This window comes from Salmo trutta, chromosome 31 (assembly GCF_901001165.1).
Source record: "Salmo trutta chromosome 31, fSalTru1.1, whole genome shotgun sequence".
NCBI lineage: Eukaryota > Metazoa > Chordata > Actinopteri > Salmoniformes > Salmonidae > Salmo > Salmo trutta.
Genome location: NC_042987.1, coordinates 13,699,384 through 13,722,906, shown reverse-complemented (window position 1 = coordinate 13,722,906; position 23,523 = coordinate 13,699,384). Strand labels below are relative to the sequence as shown.

Below are 23,523 nucleotides of genomic sequence, written 5' to 3'. Positions count from 1 at the left end.
AATGATAAAAATGTAGATTGTTACATTGAATGTCACAATTTGATGTAACCTAGAAACATTATGTGCAATGTGTTCTTAAAAGTCACTAAATTTACAGCATGCTTTGTGTATTTTGTCGTTGAATTTTAAGTCAGCATTGTGTAGTGGTTATGTAATTGTAAACAGATAAAGTAAAGACCTGTAAAACAACTCTACTAGGCTGAGGGATTTGCTCTATAAATGTGTTTTAACTACTGAGATGCTATTGTTATCTACAGAAGTCTAGAGAGGACATATTAATAAAAACAAATAGTTCCCACGTTATATTGAGATAACAACTTATTTAACTCATGATTACTACATAACAAAAGTTGTTTTATCGAGATCACAAAATAATTTTCTCATGATCACAAAAGTTGTTTTGTGGAGATCAAGAGATAATCAAAGTACCACATATAATCCATTAATTTGTTCAGATGCATGATAACCACTTCATCAAGGAGCCCTGTCACTGTGTTGACCCCATTTAAGCCCTGAACGATGCCTGACCAGCAGCCCTGTCTCCCAGGCTGTCCCCAAGACCACAGCCAATCGCATGCAAGGAACAAAGCACCTAACTTGGCTAGTCTTGTCAGCTAGCTAGTTAGCTAGGTAGTCTCGTTAGCTAGGAAGAAAGCTAGCAAGCTAGTCTGTTATCTATGCTGGTTGTTAGCTTGTATAACTGATATGGCAGAGCCCCACCTGTTTTGAGCCACATGTGTTTAGCTAAAAAAAATATATATAATATATATACAGTACCAGTCAAAAGTTTGGACATACCTACTAATTCAAGGGTTTTTCTTTATGTTTACTATTTTCTACATTGTAGAATAATAGTGAAGACATCAAAACTATGAAATAACACATACGGAATCATGTAGTAACAAATAAATACAAATATTTTCGATTTTAGAGTCTTCAAAGTAACCACCCGTTGCCTTGATGACAGTTTTGCACACTCTTGGCATTCTTTCAACCAGCTTCACCTGGAATGCTTTTCCAACATTCTTGAAGGAGTTCCCACATATGCTGAGCACTGGTTCCTGCGGTCCAACTCATTACAAACCATGTCAATTGGGTTGAGGTCGGGTGATTGTGGAGGCCAGGTCATCTGATGCAGCACTCCATCACTCTCCTTCTTTGTCAAATAACCCTTGCACAGCCTGGAGGTGTGTTGGTTTATAGTCCCACCAAGCGCAAACCAGATGGGATGGCGTATCGCTGCAGAATGCTGTGGTAGCCATGCTGGTTAAGTGTGCTTTGAATTCTAAATAAATAACAGACAGTGTCACCAGCAAAGCACCCTCACACCATCACACCTACTCCTCCATGCTTCATGGTGTGAACTACACATGCAGAGATCATCCATTCACCTACCCTGCATCTCACAAAGACACGCCAAATTTGGACTCATCAGACCAAAGGACAGATTTCCTCTTGTCTAATGTCCATTGCTCGTGTTTCTTGGCCCAAGCAAGTCTCTTATTATTATTGGTGTCCTTTAGTAGTGGTTTCTTTGCAGTATTTTGACCATGAAGGCCTGATTTACATAGTCTCCTCTGAACAGTTGATTTTGAGATGTGTCTGTTACTTGAACTCTGTGAAGCATTTATTTGGGCTCCAATTTCTGAGGCTGGTAACTCTAATGAACTTATCCTCTGCAGCAGAGTTAACTCTGGGTCCTCATGAGAGCCAGTTTCATAATAGTGCTTGATGGTTTTTGCTACTGCACTTGAAGAAACTTTAAAAGTTCTTGACATTTTCCAAATTGTCTGACCTTCATGTCTTAAAGTAATGATAGACTGTTGTTTCTCTTTGCTTATTTGAGCTGTTCTTGACATAATATGGACTTGGTATTTTACCAGATGAGGCTATCCTCCCTATACCACCCGTACCTTGTCACAACACAACTGATTGGCTCAAATGCATTAAGAAGGAAAGAAATTCCACAAATTAACTTTTAACAAAGAACACCTGTTAAGTGAAATGCATTCCAGATGACTACCTCATGAAGCTGGTTGAGACATTGCCAAGATTGTGCAAAACTGTCATCAAGGCAAAGGGTGGCTAGTTTGAATGATCTCATATATAAAATATGCTTTGATTTGTTTAACACTTTTTTGGTTACTGCATGATTCCATATGTGTTATTTCATAGTTTTGATGTCTTCACTATTATTCTACAATGTAGAAAATAGTAAAAATAAAGAAAAACCCTGGAATGAGTAGGTGTGTCCAAACTTTTGACTGGAACCGTATATATTTATATATTTTTGTTTTTCATGTTATTTTGTCATTAATACGTGTCACTTATCAGTTTGAAAACATTGTAAAAAAAATCTACTAACTAGCTAGATAGCTTGCTTACAAGACTAGCCATGCTAGCTACGTTGTTGCTTGCGATTGGCTCTGGTCTTGGGGGTGGCATACAGACTCACAGTTACCTGTCAGGCATCATTCAGAGCTTAAATGCCCCACGAGGGATTAGATGCCCCAAGAGCTCTTACTTAGCTCAAGATCAGGGACATTCAGCTTGCTAACATTCTAACTTATAAACTGATAATGAGCTCCAAACACAAATGAAAGCATGATGTTAGCATGAAATGCACCATCCTTTAGTGTAGCAATCAATAAAAACATACCCTAATTTCCGGACTATTAAGCGCACCTGAATATAAGCCGCACCCACTGAATTAAAAAAAAAATATTATTTCGAACATAAATAAGCCTCACATGTCTATAAGCCGCAGGTGCCTACCGGTACATTGAAACAAATGAACTTTACACAGGCTTTAACGAAACACGGCTTGTAACAAAAATAAATAGGCTTTAACGAAACACGGCTTGTAACAAAAATAAATAGGCTTTAACGAAACACGGCTTGTAACAAAAAATAAAAAATTTGCAGTAAACAGTAGCCTACCAAGAAAGTCATTGCTCCAGACCAAGCTCCCGTGCAGCAGCTCTATTTCCTTTTCCAACAGCCAGATCAATCGCCTTCAACTTAAAAGCTGCATCATATGCATTTCTCCGTGTCTTTGCCATGATGAGGGTGACAAAATGACTACCGTAATCAGAATGATGGGAAGTTTGAGCGCGCTCGATTTAATCTAAACAGTAAACAAAAAAGTTGTTTGACCTTAACCCGTTCGGCAATTTCATTGGTCTAATGAAAGCTTCATGCCGGCAAAAAACTGAGCACGTCACAAAATGTGTTTATTTTACATTTTTTTAATTTGAAAGCGGGAAAAATCCATATATTAGCCACGTCATTGTTTAAGCCGCGAGGTTCAAAGCCTGGGAAAAAAGTTGCGGCTTATAGTCCGGAAATTACGGTATGTGCTGATCCACTGTGGGCTTTGCCACCCCAGCCATTCAGTCACTCTATCATCAATGTGTCCACTCCTATTTACAGAGTTTATCTCGTGATCTCGACAAAACAACATTTTTTTATGTCGTGATCGTGAGAAAATTATCTTGTGATCTAGAAAAAACAACTTTTGTTATGTCGTGATCTTGAGATAAATAAGTTGGGATCTCAACATAACGAGATAATGTTTAAAAAAAAATTTGTATGTCCTTTTTGAACCGTAGTTATTAGTCATCAATGCATATCTTACATTTTGTTGACTTCCATGGCAGACAGACTTCACAAAAAATATCTGAGCCAATGCGTGAGACATGTTAACACATTCTTCCAAGTTCCTATGAAAACTATCTCAATTTGCAGCAAACAATTCACTCCATAGTGGCACACTCAAACACATTATGCCTCTATGTGAGAACAAGGTTTTCCAAACCTTCAAGTCATTACTTCCTGGTGTAGTGTTATTACATGATCATGTTAGGCATTAGTGTCAGGCATGAGAAGGATGAGACACTAGAGGTCGTGTAGTGTCATACATGTGTGACATTGTAGTTCAAGAGGCAAGTGATTTAAATTATTGACAACAACAATAGAAGGACATCTTACTTTTTTTGCCTCATGATCTTGATATATCTTAGTATTTTTCTATAAGTGTATCTATATCACCCTCACTTACTGGATATATTATTCTATACTTCTATATTCTATACTCGTGTATTGATTCCTTTCAATTGTGTGTTTCTATTCTAAATGGCATTATTTCCTTGGTAATCTAGGAACCAGTAATGGACCAGAACCTGTTTGGAGGGGCCCCCAGATTCCTCACGCGGCCCAAAGCATGCGCAGTGTGCGTGGGCAAGGATGCCACTCTAAGCTGCACCATCGTGGGCAACCCCACCTTACTGATTACCTGGGAAAAGGAGAAGCTACGTCTGACCTCTGGGGGCCGCTTCAAGACGGTGGATGATGGTAATGTCTACCGCCTCACCATCTACGATCTAACCCTGGAAGACAGCGGCCTGTACATGTGCCGGGCCAAAAACAACGTTGGGGAGGCATACGCATGTGTAACCCTGCATGTAGGCCTTCCACAGGAGATGGTGGAGAGGGCCCCCGTCTTCATGGTCAAGCCTACCTCTGCACGCGTGGGTCTGGGGGGCGATGTGGTCTTCCACTGCCGGGTTGCTGCCTACCCAGAGCCCAAATTTGACTGGGATAAGGACGGGCGTTACCTAGCCGAGACAAACCGCATCAAGGTGTCCTCGGACGGCGACAGCAGCTCCCTGAGGATCCAGAGCGTGCGCAGCCTAGACAGCGGCATGTATACCTGCCGCGCCCAGAACTCGGTGGGCAGGTCGAACTCTGCCGCCGCCTTGGTCATAGACACCCAGGACTCCCGTCACCTGGGCCAGGACAAGAGCACCTCCCTCCTCTCCCACATGCAGAAGCGTAAAGAAGGGATCTCCATCTACCGCGCAGCAGAGACTAGCAGCTCCTCTCACAACTCCACCACCACCTCTTCCACGGCCACCACTATGGTCACAGACGGGCTGAGCGGTCTGGGTCTGGACCACGGCAGCGCAGCACTGATCAGCCAGCTACCCAAAAGCGTCTTCACCCGCACCTGCACGGTGACAGAGGGCAAGCATGCCAAGCTCAGCTGCTTCGTGACGGGTCACCCCAAGCCTCATATCATCTGGAGGAAGGATGGGGGGAACATCGGCGAGGGACGAAGGCACATCATGTATGAGGACCAGGCCGAGAATTTCATCCTCAAGATCCTGTACTGCAAGCAGAGCGACAATGGCCTGTACACCTGTAATGCCTCCAATATGGCTGGACAAACCTACAGCGCTGTGCTGGTGATTGTTAAAGGTAAGAAGAGCTTTTTTGAAACCTTTTGACAAGCTTGATATACAGTATGCTCACTGGTGTAGCACACGCCCCCGCAGCCCTCGTGGTTGGGGTTCCCCCGGAGGTCGGGCCCCCCAGATAGCATATGAACACGCCATAAGCCATGATTTTATTTTTTGGAATGACGGGAAATTAGCTTTAAAACTTCAGATTTTTCTCTCAGTCTCATGACAAAATGTGTAAAATAGCACGAGATTGGCTATTAAACAGATTTTTTGGAGTCTATACCCCATTGTAAAAAAAAGTACAATGTTTTATTTTTTTGCAATGGGGGGGCCTTGCTCGGACCTTGCAGGGGGCCTCACTAAAATGCGCTACGCCACTGAATATCAAATCAAATCAAATTTATTTATATAGCCCTTCGTACATCAGCTGAAATCTCAAAGTGCTGTACAGAAACCCAGCCTAAAACCCCAAACAGCAAGCAATGCATGTGAAAGAAGCACGGTGGCTGGGAAAAACTCCCTAGGAAAAACTCCTGAGAAAGGCCAAAAACCTAGGAAGAAACCTAGAGAGGAACCAGGCTATGAGGGGTGGCCAGTCCTCTTCTGGCTGTGCCGAGTGGATATTATAACAGAACATGGTCAAGATGTTAAAATGTTCGTAAATGACCAGCATGGTCAAATAATAATAATCATAGTAGTTGTCGAGGGTGCAACAAGCACGTCCGGTGAACAGGTCAGGGTTCCGTAGCCGCAGGCAGAACAGTTGAAACTGGAGCAGCAGCATGGCCAGGTGGACTGGGGACAGCAAGGAGTCATCATGCCAGGTAGTCCTGAGGCATGGTCCTAGGGCTCAGGTCCTCCGAGAGAAAGAAAGAAAGAGAGAAAGAGAGAATTAGAGAGAGCATATTTACATTCACACAGGACACCGGATAAGACAAGAGAATACTCCAGATGTAACAGACTGACCCTAGCCCCCCGACACATAAACTACTGCAGCATAAATACTGGAGGCTGAGACAGGAGGGATCAGAAGACACTGTGGCCCCATCCGATGATACCCCGGACAGGGCCAAACAGGCAGGACATAACCCCACCCACTTTGCCAAAGCACAGCCCCCACACCACTAGAGGGATATCTACAACCACCAACTTACCGTCCGAAGACAAGGCCGAGTATAGCCCACAAAGATCTCCGCCACGGCACAACCCAAGGGGGGGGCGCCAACCCAGACAGGAAGACCACGTCAGTGGCTCAACCTACTCAAGTGACGCACCCCTCCCATGGACGGCATGGAAGAACACCAGTAAGTCAATGACTCAGCCCCTGTAAAATGGTTAGAGGCAGAGAATCCCAGTGGGAAGAGGGGAACCGACAAGGCAGAGACAGCAAGGGCGGTTCGTTGCTCCAGCCTTTCCGTTCACCTTCACACTCCTGGGCCAGACTATACTTAATCATAGGACCTACTGAAGAGGTAAGTCTTCAGTAAAGACTTAAAGGTTGAGACTGAGTCTGCGTCTCTCACATGGGTAGGCAGACCATTCCATAAAAATGGAGCTCTATAGGAGAAAGCCCTACCTCCAGCCGTTTGCTTAGAAATTCTAGGGACAATTAGGAGGCCTGCGTCTTGTGACCGTAGCGTACGTGTAGGTATGTACGGCAGGACCAAATCGGAAAGATAGGTAGGAGCAAGCCCATGTAATGCTTTGTAGGTTAGCAGTAAAACCTTGAAATCAGCCCTTGCCTTAACAGGAAGCCAGTGTAGGGAGGCTAGCACTGGAGTTATATGATCAAATTTTTTGGTTCTAGTCAGGATTCTAGCAGCCGTATTTAGCACTAACTGAAGTTTGTTTAGTGCTTTATCCGGGTAGCCGGAAAGTAGAGCATTGCAGTAGTCGAGCCTAGAAGTAACAAAAGCATGGATAAATTTTTCTGCGTCATTTTTGGACAGAAAGTTTCTGATTTTTGCAATGTTACGTAGATGGAAAAAAGCTGTCCTTGAAGCAGTCTTGATATGTTCTTCAAAAGAGAGATCAGGGTCCAGAGTAACGCCGAGGTCCTTCACAGTTTTATTTGAGACGACTGTACAACCATCCAGATTAATTGTCAGATTCAACAGAAGATCTCTTTGTTTCTTGGGACCTAGGACAAGCATCTCTGTTTTGTCCGAGTTTAAAAGTAGAAAATTTGCAGCCATCCACTTCCTTATGTCTGAAACACAGGCTTCTAGCGAGGGCAATTTTGGGGCTTCACCATGTTTCATTGAAATGTACAGCTGTGTGTCGTCCGCATAGCAGTGAAATTTAACATTATGTTTTCGAATGACATCCCCAAGAGGTAAAATATATAGTGAAAACAATAGTGGTCCTAGAACGGAACCTTGAGGAACACCGAAATTTACAATTGATTTGTCAGAGGACGAACCATTCACAGAGACAAACTGATATCTTTCCGACAGATAAGATCTAAACCAGGCCAGAACTTGTCCATGTAGACCAATTTGGGTTTCCAATCTCTCCAAAAGAATGTGGTGATCGATGGTATCAAAAGCGGCACTAAGATCTAGGAGCATGAGGACAGATGCAGAGCCTCGGTCTGACGTCATTAAAAGGTCATTTACCACCTTCACAAGTGCAGTCTCAGTGCTATGATGGGGTCTAAAACCAGACTGAAGCGTTTCGTATACATTGTTTGTCTTCAGGAAGGCAGTGAGTTGCTGCGCAACAACTTTTTCTAAAATGTTTGAGAGGAATGGAAGATTCGATATAGGCCGCTAGTTTTTTATAATTTCTGGGTCAAGATTCGGCTTTTTCAAGAGAGGCTTTATTACTGCCACTTTTAGTGAGCTTGGTACACATCCGGTGGATAGAGAGCCGTTTATTATGTTCAACATAGGAGGGCCAAGCACAGGAAGCAGCTCTTTCAGTAGTTTAGTTGGAATAGGGTCCAGTATGCAGCTTGAGGGTTTGGAGGCCATGATTATTTTCATCATTATGTCAAGAGATATAGTACTAAAACACTTTAGTATCTCCCTTGATCCTAGGTCCTGGCAGAGTTGTGCAGACTCAGGACAATGGAGCCCTGGAGGAATACCCAGATTTAAAGAGGAGTCCGTAATTTGCTTTCTAATGATCATGATCTTTTCCTCAAAGAAGTTCATAAATTTATTACTGCTGAAGTGAAAGCCATCCTCCATTTGCGAATGCTGCTTTTTAGTTAGCTTTGCGACAGTGTCAAAAAGAAATTTCGGATTGTTCTTATTTTCCTCAATTAAGTTGGAAAAATAGGATGATCGTGCAGCAGTGAGGGCTCTTCGATACTGCACGGTACTGTCTTTCCAAGCTAGTCGGAAGACTTCCAGTTTAGTGTGGCGCCATTTCCGTTCCAATTTTCTGGAAGCTTGCTTCAGAGCTCGTGTATTTTCTGTATACCAGGGAGCTAGTTTCTTATGACAGATGTTTTTAATTTTTAGGGGTGCAACTGCATCTAGGGTATTGCGCAAGGTTAAATTGAGTTCCTTGGTTAGGTGGTTAACTGATTCATGTCCTCTGACGTCCTTGGGTAGGCAGAGGGAGTCTGGAAGGGCATCAAGGAATCTTTGGGTTGTCTGAGAATTTATAGCACGACTTTTAATCTTCCTTGGTTGGGGTCTGAGCAGATTATTTGTTGCAATTGTAAACGCAATAAAATGGTGGTCCGATAATCCAGGATTATGAGGAAAAACATTAAGATCCACAACATTTATTCCATGGGACAAAACTAGGTCCAGAGTATGACTGTGGCAGTGAGTAGGTCCAGAGACATGTTGGACAAAACCCACTGAGTCGATGATGGCTCCGAAAGCCTTTTGGAGTGGGTCTGTGGACTTTTCCATGTGAATGTTAAAGTCACCAAAAACTAGAATATTATCTGCTATGACTACAAGATCCGATAGGAATTCAGGGAACTCAGTAAGGAACACTGCATATGGCCCAGGAGGCCTGTAAACAGTAGCTATAAAAAGTGATTGAGTAGGCTGCATAGATTTCATGACTAGAAGCTCAAAAGACGAAAACGTCATTGTTTTTTTTTTTGTAAATTGAAATTTGCTATCGTAAATGTTAGCAACACCTCCGCCTTTGCCGGATGCACGGGGGGTATGGTCACTAGTGTAACCAGGGGGTGAGGCCTCATTTAACACAGTAAATTCATCAGGCTTAAGCCATGTTTCAGTCAGGCCAATCACATCAAGATTATGATCAGTGATTAGTTCATTGACTATAACTGCCTTGGAAGTGAGGGATCTAACATTAAGTAACCCAATTTTGAGATGTGAAGAATCACAATCTCTTTCAATAATGGCAGGAATGGAGGAGGTCTTTATACTAGTAAGATTACTGAAGCGAACACCGCCATTTTTAATTTTGCCCAACCTAGATCGAGGCACAGACACGGTCTCAATGGGGAAAGCTGAGCTGACTACGCTAACTGTGCTAGTGGCAGACTCCACTAAGCTGGCAGGCTGGCTAACAGCCTGTTGCCTGGCCTGCACCCTATTTCATTGTGGAGCTAGAGGAGTTAGAGCCCTCTATGTTCGTAGATAAGATGAGAGCACCCCTCCAGCTAGGATGGAGTCCGTCACTCCTCAGCAGGCCAGGCTTGGTCCTGTTTATGAATATGCTGTTATGTTGGTACAGTATTTAAATATACTGTAAATGATGTAAAATAGTGAATTGATCATTTCAATTTCTCCATTCTAAAATAAAATGTTTAGCATTAGTTTTTAAATATCTCGCATTGCCTTACTCCCAAGTCTAGTTCATCACTTGGCTGCTGAGGTAAAAGTGAGGGTAGTTTTTCAATAAAATGATTCATGAAACATGGAGGGACATGACAATGCTTGTTATGTAGGGAGATGACCTTAGATTAACTCTCATGGCTCTATATGAATTGCTGATACTGGACTAGTATATATATTATAAATATTTATATTTTAAATATAGCTGTCTGCAATGCAAGCCTGCATAACAGTTTGTCAGTCTTGTGATGTCAAGGTCCCCCTGTATTGGGCTTGTGTACTTCAAAACATTGGTTTCAAAGAGAGTATAAGCATGATCGCTAAAGGAATCTGAGGTTAACTGAGTGTTTCCCTTGAGATAGTGTATAATGTTATACAGTCATGCTCTTTCTGAAATTAATCTCAACAAGTCTGTCTACACCAATGACTGTATATTTGAATGGACAAAACCATCGCTCATGTGACACCATTCACTCCTATGTGAAGACTCAATAGCGCATTTAAGATGGCGTCTCATGGAGACATAACATGCGCAGTTTGAGCTAGTCCAGGTAGTGGCGTTGCAGGCTAGCTCAGTTCTGCCCCTTTTCATTGAGTTAGATTGACAACAAAGATTGCCATTTCCCCATTCACTATAATGGGGAATACTGTTTTCTGCAAACAATGCTTGCAGTACCGCGCTCAGCCTTGAACTTCATGACTTGATGAGAGGGGCGGTCGTTCTCCCCTGGTCTACACTACCAGAATTAACCAAAGTAAGCTAAAACGTTCACCTGAGCACAGTTTTACTATTCTCCAACATACTGCAGACTTAAACTGCGCAACTAAGTGGTGGAATGCTGGCAGCGATATGAAGGAGGAGTGTTGTGTTTCATCTATTTTCTGCCGGTGATGAGTATTTCACAGTGGCTATTAGCCCGCTGTGACCCCCAGGCGCCAGAGCTAGGGTGACTTTCCATGAGCCACCCCTGATTGGCTAGAAGCCTGGAGCATGGATTATCAATGGCGGTTGTTAATCTCTGTCTCAATTTGACAGTGAGTGCAGAGCCTATGGCTGGCATTTGGTTGTGTCTGGTTATAATTGACGCCAGATAATGGATACTCGACATGCCTGCCTTGTTGTTGTGTTGTTGTTTTATAGGATTTTGTCGGGGGATTTGCAAAGGAGAGGGGCTGTATCCCTCTGCCCTGTATGCACCAGTGTTCCTATTAATACCAGATAATTTGATAACCCCCCTGAGACGCAAGAAGCAACTTTGGAAAAGGTCATAATAGAAACCTACTCAGTAGTCAAAGTCCCAGCCAAACATTCAAAACACACACATTTAGATGATACGATATGTGTATGAGAGCAGCACATAAAGGCTTACCCAAAATGTAAGTGAATATGATTTTCCCAAAAGCATAAGGCACTATTTTGAACCCATTGTAAATTGCCTGGTAAACTCATTCCATAATAAAGTAAACAGACAGTTACATCGTAGAGAACTAAAGCATTATTAATCAGTGGTGGAAAAAGTACTCAATTGTCATACTTGAGTAAAAGTAAAGATATCAAATCAAATGTATTTATGAAGCCCTTCTTACATAAGCTGATATCTCAAAGTGCTGTACAGAAACCCAGCCTAAAACCCCAAACAGCAAGCAATGCAGGTGTAGAAGCACAGTGGTTAGGAAAAACTCCCTAGAAAGGCCAGAACCTAGGAAGAAACCTAGAGAGGAACCTGGCTATGAGGGGTGGCCAGTCCTTTTCTGGCTGTGCCGGGTGGAGATTATAACAGAACATGGCCAAGATGTTCAAATGTTCATAGATGACCAGCAGGGTCAAATAATAATAATCACAGTGGTTGTAGAGGGTGCAACAGGTCAGCACCTCAGGAGTAAATGTCAGTTGGCTTTTCATAGCTGATCATTCAGAGTATCTCTACCACTCCTGCTGTCTCTAGAGAGTTGAAAACAGCAGGTCTTGGACAGGTAGCACGTCCGGTGAACAGGTCAGGGTTCCATAGCCGCAGGCAGAACAGTTTAAACTGGAGCAGCAACACGGCCAGGTGGACTGGGGACAGCAAGGAGTCATCAGACCAGGTAATCCTGAGGCATGGTCCTAGGGCTCAGGTCCTCCGAGAGATAGAAAGAAAGAATTAGAGAGAGCATACTTAAATTCACACAGGACACCGGATAAGACAGGAGAAATACTCCAGATATAACAGACTGACCCTAGCCCCCCGACACATAAACTACTGCAGCATAAATACTGGAGGCTGAGACTGGAGGGGTCGGGAGACACTGTGGCCCCATCCGATGATACCCCCGGACAGGGCCAAACAGGCAGGATATAACTCCACCCACTTTGCCAAAGCACATCCCCCACACCACTAGAGGGTAATCTTCAACCACCAACTTACTAGCTAGCCTGAGACAAGGCCGAGTATAGTCCACAAAGATCTCCGCCACGGCACAACCCAAGGGAGGAAAATCAACCCGGACAGGAAAATCACGTCAGTAAAAGTCTAAAAGTTTTTGGTTTTAAATATACTTAAGAATCAAAAGTAAATGGAATTGCTAAAATGCACTTAAGTATCAAAAGTAAAAGTATAAACAATTTCAAATTCCTTATATTAAGCAAACCAGGCGGCACAATTATTTTTAACATTTTTTTACGGATAGCCAGGGGCACACTCCAACACTAATTTATGAACAAAACAATTGTGTTTAGTGAGTTCACCAGATCAGAGGCAGTAGGGATGACCAGGGATGTTCTCTTGATAAGTGTGAATTGGACCATTTTCCTGTCAAAATGTAACGAGTATTTTGGGTGTCAGGGAAAATGTATGGAGTAAAAAGTACATTATTTTATTTATTTGTTTGACCATGGGCTTGGTCTCATGAGTAGAAGGTGTTGACGTAGGCAGTTACATCACTAGGGGTTGACTACAAGCATATTAAAGCAACTTGGACCCTTTCCTATTTGCAGAACTTACTCAGGAACATGCGTGCTATGTTCCCGTTGTCAACTTCTGTCTGCAATTACATTAATAAATGAATGATTTAATTACTTAAAGATATTGTCTGATTGCTGATTTCACCAATAAGCAAATGATTGACAAGGAACCTACCCCAATAGTATCTACCAATATGCATAATTTTCCTCACCTTTTGAGAATTATTCTGCACTTTTCCCATGATCCTCAGAGCCCAAGGTGCCGTTCAGGAGGAAGCTGCAGGATGTGGAGGTCCAGGAGAAGATGACGGCCATGCTGCTGTGTGAGGTGCCCGTTTCGGCTAGCCAGGCCAGCTGGTTCATGGAGGAGACACGTCTGGAGGACAGCTCCAAGTACTGCATGGAGGAGGAGGGGACCATGCGTCGCCTCACCATCCGCAATGTCACCACTAATGATGATGCCGTCTACATCTGCGAGATGAAGGAGGGGAGCCGCACCGTAGCCGAGCTCACTGTGCTGGGTAGTAGAGCCATTTTCTTGTCTCTCTAGTCTTCTGACAACCTTCTGATGTACCCATTAACAGATAAGGCAACATCATCAACATTGAGATCATTCCTACATATACTTTGATGGGAAACATGTAAGATAGAAGTTAACACTGCTTTAGTTTACAATGACATGTTGTGCAGTTTCGTCAAGGAATAGGCATTACTGCATATTACTGTCAAACGATACTGTGAAAATACTGTCAAAACATTTAACGGTGCAAAGGGGGTATCCAATTTCATTTATGACCTCTCCAGGGGACAATAACCTTGGTATTTAGTTTACACAGTGTTAGTGCTGCAGCGTTGTAGACCACACTACACCTGCCCTTTGGTGACCCCTGTGCTTGTCACTTCCAGGGAACATCATTAAGAAGCTTCCCAGGAGGACTGTAGTGTCGGTGAGTGATACAGTGATCTTCTGCGTTGAGCTGGAGCACCCCAGTTCTGACGCCTACTGGACACGCAACGGCGAGCGTCTGAAGCCGGACACACGGATATCCATTGCGTGCACCCTCAGACAGTACACGCTAACCATCAGCCACTGCCAGGCCGACGACTCAGGAGAGGTGGCCTTTGTGGCTGGAGACTGCAAGACCTCCACACGATTCTCTGTCGCGGGTGAGCTACAGACATAGACCTACATGCATAGAACACAGACTTAAAGCCCTTTTCCTATCACGACACTAAGTAAGGGAATCCTAAATTAGAATACACTTCTGAAAAATCCCATCACAAAGGTTAACTCTTATGTGATGTACATCTGCAGATACATCATATCACTTAGAATTATCTCAGGATGTATCATACATACATGAGCCTAATCAAACTACACCTCCCTCCGCAGCTGCCAGAAAGCACCCTCCAGATCCCCCTATCGACGTGGTGGTGCGTAACAAGACCGACTCGTCCATCACCCTCCACTGGTCCCCCCCAGACAGTGACCGCCCCGTGCCCATCAAAGGGTACATGGTAGAGAGGAGGAAGGTGGGTGCCCAGACCTGGCAGAGGTGCAATGGCATGGAGATCAGCCCCTTTACTGAGATCACGATCCAGAATATCACAGAGGAGGCCAGCTACCAGTTCCGCATCTCCGCAGTCAACGACTACGGCCAGAGCCAATACATGGAGGTGCCTGGGACCTTCTACCTCGGTGAGACAGAGAAACATCTTATTAGTATTACTCCCCCATGTGTCATTTATTTCTCTCCGTCTCTGGCTTAACAATACGAATAATAAACTCTAAACCCCTAGCTGTGAGACAATACATCCTATAAACCACACCCTCTCCAGAGTTTATCACTTCAGTAAAACCTCAGCATGCAGCTTTTGAATGAAGCATAGTGACGTGATTTATTTTACCCCTTTTTTCCAGAGCCCTCTGCAGAGGTGAAGACTGGCCTGATGAACAGCACAGCCATCTCAGGCGAGGAGGCCTCCCTCTCCGTGGACCTGTCTGCCGTGTGCTCTGGCTTCTGGTCTATCAACGGCCGTCTCCTGCGGAGTGGGGCTGACTACCTCATCACACGCCAAAAGACCACACATACGCTGACGATCCGAACTGTCTTGATGGAGATGAATGGAGCCGTGATCAAATTTGTGGGTGGTGGCTCCGAGAGCACTTGTATCCTCCAAGTGAAGGGTAAGCAATGGAATAGAGAGCAATGCCAAGAATAAGACCTGTGGGTTGAATGTGCATGTCTTCATTAGATTGATGCTTAGACTTGCCTATATAGAGGCTCTATATACAGTGTCTTTATGAGTCCTTTTGTATTCATGCTATATAGGCAGTTAGGAACCTCAGTTCCTAACTTCAGTTCCTCAGGTGTTTTCTGTTGGTAGACAGTCCTCGTCGTTCCATTAGATTTTCCACAAACAACAGCTACAGGTGAAACCTCTATTTGTAGCTCCAGCTATCCGGTTCACCAGTAAGTCCACTCACACTGAGGTGGTGACCTGCAGCGCCCAGTCCTCCGCCCAGCTGACCACAGAGGTGTCCGATTATGATGCTCAGGTGTGTAGTGGGAAAAGTCCAGATGACTGAATGAATGAATGCGCAAAGTAATGCTTTATTGGTCTGTTAGGGTTAGGAAACTTAAAAGGGGTAGTGTAATAAATACCAAAATATTGTAACTCTTTAGAATTGTTCTGATTCAATTCACTGTGTTAATGAATGTGTTATGCTGACTCTTATGTGGGTTGTGTGTTCAGCCGAATTTGAACGTTTCCTCTAACTCTGTAGGTGGTCTGGATGAAGAATGGACGGGAGCTGAAGATGGGCAAGAAGTATGAGTGCATAAGCACCGACCGCAAGAGGATCCTGATGGTGCACAACGTCACCGAAGAGGACACGGGAATCTATGAGTGTGTCTTAAATGAAGACCGAATGTCCCTGCAGCTTTCTCTAAAAGGTACAACAGGACAGTCGAAAGATCAAGAAAAAAGATTCACCTCAACTCCTGTAGTGATCTGTCATGCTAGAAAGAAGAAACCACTCCAATGAGTACACGTATACAACTTATTAATAACTTGTTGGCACCCGGTGGAAAGTGGAAACCTGGTACCTCAGATTCCCATATCCTTTTATTAGAGTTGCAGGAATAACAAAATGCTGTATACTTTCACTGAACACCATTTTTTTAATTTTATTCTTCTTTTAAAAAAAACTCTAAATCCGGTGGGTTAGTCTGACCCCGAGACTTAAAGTGACACAGTGTATCAGATGCAACCTCTAACCTACATTGCCTACAGAAAGCCCCTCTCACACCAGATGACACACAGGGACAGACTGGGCTGTGACAGCTAACACCAGGTGGTAGTGAGCCGTCTAGCATGGAAAAGAGCTCTCTGTCATCCTGTAATAAAGTCCAATGTGTCACTGGTACCGTCCCCCATCTTCCAACCACGCACAGACAGACACCCACTGGTATATGAAATGGAACTGTTTGATTACAATAGAATAATCCAGTATTTGTAAAGCGAATAAATCACAGATAATTCTGTCATTGCATTAATTTTTTTCATATTCAATTCCACATGGTCCTTTGTTAACATTTAATTATAACTTTAAGGTTTCAATGGATTACTGCCACATTTCTATGAATAAAAAAAGTGGACAATTCAAGTTTTTGTTCGTGATGACAAATCCCATCCCTGTTTCTCTTCCAGATGAAGCCAAGTTCCTGAACAAGCCCAGGGGTCCCATGGGGGTGGCGCCTGCCCTCAACGGGGACCTTGAGTTGAGCTGTGAGGTGTCGTCTGCAAGCGCGGTGGTGGTGTGGAGGAAGGATCAGACATTGGTCACTGAGGACCAAAGAACCACCATCATCTCCAAAGTGACACAGAGGAGACTGGTCATCAAGAATGCCAAGAAGAGTGACGAGGGACACTACTCCTGCGAGACAGTCGAGGACAAAGTCACATTCCAGGTCAAGATAAAAGGTAAGAGAGAAGGGAATGTCTGTCGAGCACACTGGACGAATAGTATCATTGTATTTCAGTTTGTTTAATAACCTAGGCAAATCTACAAAAACCATTGGCCCTTCAGAATCCCAGACTGCTTATGCAAATATTGTTCCTGTTTTTAGTGTTCAATCCTAAAATTAAGGTTTCTGATTTTACTGTGCCATTCTATGATTGTTCCCACAGAAGCCCAACAGGCAGTCTTCTCCAACAAGGAGTCTGTACAGAAGGAGGTTAAAGCTACTCTCTCCCAGAAAGCCACTCTGAGCTGTGAAGTGTCCGACCCAAAGACTGAGGTGAAATGGTACAAGGATGGCAAGCTGCTGACTTCCACTGAGACAGTCTCCACGGAGACAAAGGGCAGGAGTCGTCTGTTGGTAGTAGACAAAATTGAGAAGAAGGATGCTGGAGAGTACACCTGTGAGGCTAGAGCAGAGAAGCTGGACTTTAAAATACATGTTTCAGGTAATCTTCTGACTGTCTATTGTCTGCTTTTGACGAAAAGTTGCTGGAGTGGTTGTCCATGTGTCAGTCGTTCAAATGTAAAACATTTTCCCTCTCAGTCCTTGGAGATGGTTTGGATAATGTACAGTCGTGGCCAAAAGTTTTGAGAATGACACAAATATTAATTTCCACAAAGTTTGCAGCTTCAGTGTCTTTAGATATTTTTGTCAGTTACTATGGAATACTGAAGTATAATTACAAGCATTTCATAAGTGTCAAAGGCTTTTATTGACAATTACATGAACTTGATGCAAAGAGTCAATATTTTCAGTGTTGAGCCTTCTTTTTCAAGACCTCTGCAATCTGCCCTGGCATGCTGTCAATTAACTTCTGGGCCACATCCTGTCTGATGACAGCCCATTCTTGCATAATCAATGCTTGGAGTTTGTCAGAATTTGTGGGTTTTTGTTTGTCCGCACGCCTCTTGAAGATTGACCACAAGTTCTCAATGGGATTAAGGTCTGGGAAGTTTCCTGGCCATGTACCCAAAATATCAATGTTTTGTTCCCCGAGCCACTTAGTTATCACTTTTGCCTTGTGGCAAGGTGCTCCATCATGCTGGAAAAGGCATTGCTCGTCACCAAACTGTTCCTGGATGGTTGGGAGAAGTTGCTCTCGGAGGATGTGTTGGTACCATTCTTTATTCATGGCTGTGTTCTTAGGCAAAATTGTGAGTGAGCCCACTCCCTTGGCTGAGAAGCAACCCCACACATGAATGGTCTCAGGATGCTTTACTGTTGGCATGACACAGGACTGATGGTAGCGCTCACCTTGTCTTCTCCGGACAAGCTTTTTTCCGGATTCCCCAAACAATCGGAAAGGGGATTCATCAGAGAAAATGACTTTACCCCAGTCCTCAGCAGTCCAATCCCTGTACCTTTTGCAGAATATCAGTCTGTCCCTGATGTTTTTCCTGGAGAGAAGTTGCTTCTTTGCTGCCCTTCTTGACACCGGGGCATCCTCCAAAAGTCTTCGCCTCACTGTGCGTGCAGATGCACTCACACCTGCCTGCAGCCATTCCTGAGCAAGCTCTGTACTGGTGGCAGCTGAATCCGCTTTAGGAGACGGTCCTGGCGCTTGCTGGACTTTCTTGGGCAGACTGAACCCTTCACAACAATTGAACCGCTCTCCTTGAAGTTCTTGATGATCTGATAAATGGTTGATTTAGGTGCAATCATACTGGCAGCAATATCCTTGCCTGTGAAGCCCTTTTTGTGCAAAGCAATGATGACGGCACGTGTTTCCTTGCAAGTAACCATGACTGACAGAGGAAGAACAATGATTCCAAGCACCACCCTCCTTTTGAAGCTTCCAGTTTATTATTCGAACTTAATCAGCATGACAGAGTGATCTCCAGCCTTGTCCTCGTTAACACTCACACCTGTGTTAATGAGAGAATCACTGACATGATGTCAGCTGGTCCTTTTGTGGCAGGGCTGAAATGCAGTATAAATGTTTTTTTGGGATTCAGTTCATTTGCATGGCAAAGAGGGACTTTGCAATTAATTGCAATTCATCTGATCACTCTTCATAACATTCTGGAGTATATGCAAATTGCCATCATACAAACTGAGGCAGCAGACTTTGTGAAAATTAATATTTGTGTCATTCTCAAAACTTTTGGCCACGACTGTACAACATTAGAATTGCTTCAACTCTGCTCGTTATCTTAGAAATCAAATCAAATGAAATTGTATTTGTCACATACACATGGTTAGCAGATGTTAATGCGAGTGTAGCGAAATGCTTGTGCTTCTAGTTCCGACAACGCAGTAATATCCAACGAGTAATCTAACCTAACAATTTCACAACAATTACCTTATACACACAAGTGTAAAGGAATGAATAAGAATATGTACATAAAAAAATATATGAATGAGTGATGGTATAGAACGGCATAGGCAAGATGCAATGGATGGTATAGAGTACAGTATATACATATGAGATGAGTAATGTAGGATATGTAAACATATAAAAGTGGCATTGTTTAAAGTGGCTAGTGATACATTACATCAAGATGGCAAGATGTAGTAGATGTATAGAGTACAGTATATACATATGAGATGAGTAATGTAGGGTATGTAAACATATAAAAGTGGCATTGTTTAAAGTGGCTAGTGATACATTTATTAAATATATTTTTCCATTATTAAAGTGGCTGGAGTTGAGTCAGTATGCTGGCAGCAGCCACTCAATGTTAGTGATGGCTGTTTAACAGTCTGATGGCCTTGAGATAGAAGCTGTTTTTCAGTCTCTCGGTCCCTGCTTTGATGCACCTGTACTGACCTCGCCTTCTGGATGATAGCGGGGTGAACAGGCAGTGGCTGTGGTTGTTGTCCTTGATGATCTTTTTGGCCTTCTTGTGACATCGGGTGGTGTAGGTGTCCTGGAGGGCAGGTAGTTTGCCCCCGGTGATGCATTGTGCAGACCTCACTACCCTCTGGAGAGCCTTACGGATGTGGGCGGAGCAGTTGCCGTACCAGGCGGTGATACAGCCCGACAGGATGCTCTCGGTTGTGTATCTGTAAAGGTTTGTGGTGACAAGCCAAATTTCTTCATCCTCCTGAGGTTGAAGAGGCGCTGCTGCGCCTTCTTCACCACACTGTCTGTGTGGGTGAACCATGTCAGTTTGTCCGTGATGTGTACGCCGAGGATCTTAAAAAACTTTCCACCTTCTCCACTACTGTCCCATCAATGTGGATGGGGGGGTGCTCCCTCTGCTTTTTCCTGAAGTCCACAATCATCTCCTTTGTTTTGTTGACGTTGAGTGTGAGGTTATTTTCCTGACACCACACTCCGAGGACCCTCACCTCCTCCCTGTAGGCCGTCTCGTTGTTGTTGGTAATCAAGCCTACCACTGTAGTGTTGTCTGCAAACTTGATGATTGAGTTGGAGGCGTGCATGGCCACGCAGTCGTTGGTGAACAGGGAGTACAGGAGAGGGCTGAGAACGCACCCTTGTGGGGCCCCAGTGTTGAGGATCAGCGGGGTGGAGATGTTGTTACCTACACTCACCACCTGGGGGCGGCCTGTCAGGAAGTCCAGGACCCAATTGCACAGGGCGGGGTCGAGACCCAGGGTCTCGAGCTTGATGACGAGTTTGGAGGGTACTATGGTGTTAAATGCTGAGCTGTAGTCGATGAACAGCATTCTCACATAGATATTCTTCTTGTCCAGATGAGTTAGGGCAGTGTGCAGTGTGGTTGCAATTGCGTCGTCTGTGGACCTATTGGGGCGGTAAGCAAATTGGAGTGGGTCTAGGGTATCAGGTAGGGTGGAGATGATGTGATCCTTGACTAGTCTCTCAAAGTACTTCATGATGACGGAAGTGAGTGCTACGGGGCAGTAGTCATTTAGCTCAGTTACCTTAGCTTTCTTGGGAACAGGAACAATGGTGGCCCTCTTGAAGCATGTGGGGACAGCAGACTGGGATAAGGATTGATTGAATATGTCCGTAAACACACCAGCCAGCTGGTCTGCGCATGCTCTGAGGACGTGGCTGGGGTTGCCATCTGGGCCTGCAGCCTTGCGAGGGTTGACATGTTTAAATGTATGGTTGTTTTGTTAGTTTCAATATGTTATAATTGAGAATGAAATCGGTGAGCTTATCAGATAAAACATGGTTTGTATATTTGGGCTTCGAAGTTGTTTCATTGGGTGAATATCATGGCTTCTCAGGACACCTCTGTCTCTGCAATATTAGAGTTGTAGGTGGTTGACATGCTTAACTATCAGTCAATGCTACCCATGTCAATCAATCAATCAATCAATCAATCAAATGTATTTATAAAGCCCTTTTTACATCACCAGATGTCACAAAGTGCTTATACAGAAACCCAGCCTAAATCCCCAAACAGCAAGCAATGCAGATGTAGAAGCACAGTGGCTAGGAAAACATTCCCTAGAAAGGCAGGAACCTAGGAAGAAACTTAGAGAGGAACCAGGCTCTGAGGGGTGGCCAGTCCACTTCTGGCTGTACCAGGTGGCGATTATAAGAATACATGGCCACTAAGCCCAGATCGTTCTTCAAGTTGTTCAAACGTTCATAGGTGACCAGCAGGGTAAAATATTAATCACAGTTGTTGTAGAGGGTGCAACATGTCAGCACCTCAGGAGTAAATGTCAGTTGGCTTTTCATAGCCGAGCATTCAGAGGTTGAGACAGCAGATGTGGTAGACAGGAAGGGAGAGAGGGAGAGGGAGAGAGGGTAAAGAAAAACAGCAGGTCTGGGACAAGGTAGCACATCCGGTGAACAGGTCAGGGTTCAATAGCTGCAGACACAACAGTTGAAACTGGAGCAGCAGCACAACAAGGTAGCACGTCTGGTGAACAGGTCAGGGTGCCATAGCCAAACAGCAGAAACTGGATCAGCAGCACGACCAGGTGGACTGGGTAACGGGACTGGTAGTCCTGAGGCATGGTCCTAGGGCTCAGGTCCTCCGGGAAGGGAGAGAAAGAGAGAGACAGATGTCCAGAGTCGAAAGATCATGTTTTTAGTGTTTAATCCCTTGAAATGCAACTTGCCCCTCCGTGATTGTTCCCTTAGAAACCCAACAGGCTGTCTTCACCAACAAGGAGTCTGTACAGAAGGAGGTGAAAGCTACACTTTCCCAGAAAGCCACTCTGAGCTGTGAGGTGTTTGACACCAAGACAGAGGTGAAATGGTACAAGGATGGCAAGCTGCTGACGTCCAGTAAGACAGTCTCCATGGAGACAAAGGGCAAGACTCGTCAGCTGGTGATAGAGAAGGTGGAGAAGAAGGATGCTGGAGAGTACACCTGTGAGGTTGGAGCGGAGAAGTTGGCCTTCAAGATTCAGGTGACAGGTAAGGAGGATCTACTCGCTGTCTGGTCTGCTTTTGCTGGAATGGTTGTCTGATATGCGCATTTGACATGTTTATCTTAGGAAAATATAACTGTTATATATTTATCTCGCCTCTGGGAAGCTTTGGCAAATATACTGTTAAATTACATTTAGATTTAGTCTCAGTCAGAAACCAATGCCTATTTTGTTGTTGCCATAGTGTTAAAATTGCAATTTTAGGATTAGTTGATTCTATCAGACAAGGGGGTATACAGACAAGGGGGTATGATCTTAATTTCATCACCCTGTTGCAGGACAACTTTCCTGCAATACAGGAAATGTGAAACTTGTAGTGTATTTGAAGTTTAAAAATGCTTTTAAAGTTTGTCCTTTCCTCTTTCACATTTCAGACCTGATTTTGCCTTACGAAAAATGTAGCAACCCCTACAAATGATTCACATTTACTGTTGCTGCAGGATTATTTTCCTGCTGTAGCAAACTGGCAAAAATCCTACACCTATATTTGACGCATCAAGGTTGTTTCTTTGCTTGATATGGTTCTGGTTGTTTTGACTTTTGGCTTGCTATTGTTGCTTATTGGGACGTCTCACTGGTCTCTGTCCCTTTTGGGGCTGTGTGTCTATTCCTATTCCATATTTGAATTGCTAATGGTTGATTTACAGAAGCCCAGGCTGTCTTCACCAACAAGGAGTCTGTACAGAAGGAGGTGAAAGCTACTCTCTCCCAGAAAGCCACTCTGAGCTGTGAGGTGTCCGACACCAAGACAGAGGTGAAATGGTACAAGGATGGCAAGCTGCTGACTTCCAGTAAGACAGTCTCCATGGAGACAAAGGGCAAGACTCGTCAGCTGGTGATAGAGAAGGTGGAGAAGAAGGATGCTGGAGAGTACACCTGTGAGGTTGGAGCGGAGAAACTGGTCTATAAGATTCAGGTGGCAGGTATGGATGTTTTGCAGCTATTGGATTTACTGTCCGTCTATCGTCTGCTATAGGGCTTATAGTGGGAGGGGTGGTTGTCCATATGCCTGTCCTACAGATATTTATCCAATAAAACTTGTGTTTGACAAAGGTTCTTTCATTTGTTGAGTTGTCTTCCCAAGTTGATGTCTCCTGCAATCTGTGTTGCTGCTCTAGCTTATATTATGTCTGAAAAGTCTGTTTCCATCTTTGTTGCATAGTTTGTTTGTCTCCGTATCATGTTAGAATTGTTGACTCCCGGTGTATGTTCTG

At 44.0% G+C, this 23,523-nt stretch overlaps 1 protein-coding gene across 10 annotated transcripts in view; it reads left to right on the top strand.

Annotated features, from left to right (window-relative positions):
* The window catches only part of obscnb (obscurin, cytoskeletal calmodulin and titin-interacting RhoGEF b), a 102,644-nt gene that overhangs the window by 5,939 nt on the left and 73,182 nt on the right, over positions 1-23,523 (top strand). For all 10 annotated transcript variants that reach the window (XM_029725335.1, XM_029725339.1, XM_029725337.1 and 7 more), the window contains exons 2-12: positions 4,161-5,259; positions 13,211-13,480; positions 13,866-14,126; positions 14,353-14,658; positions 14,881-15,147; positions 15,413-15,519; positions 15,748-15,916; positions 16,674-16,946; positions 17,154-17,432; positions 22,017-22,295; positions 22,957-23,232. In XM_029725335.1, coding sequence (XP_029581195.1) covers positions 4,170-5,259; positions 13,211-13,480; positions 13,866-14,126; positions 14,353-14,658; positions 14,881-15,147; positions 15,413-15,519; positions 15,748-15,916; positions 16,674-16,946; positions 17,154-17,432; positions 22,017-22,295; positions 22,957-23,232 — 3,577 coding nt within the window. In that variant the 5' untranslated portion in view covers positions 4,161-4,169. The remainder of the gene's footprint in view (positions 1-4,160; positions 5,260-13,210; positions 13,481-13,865; positions 14,127-14,352; positions 14,659-14,880; positions 15,148-15,412; positions 15,520-15,747; positions 15,917-16,673; positions 16,947-17,153; positions 17,433-22,016; positions 22,296-22,956; positions 23,233-23,523) is intronic.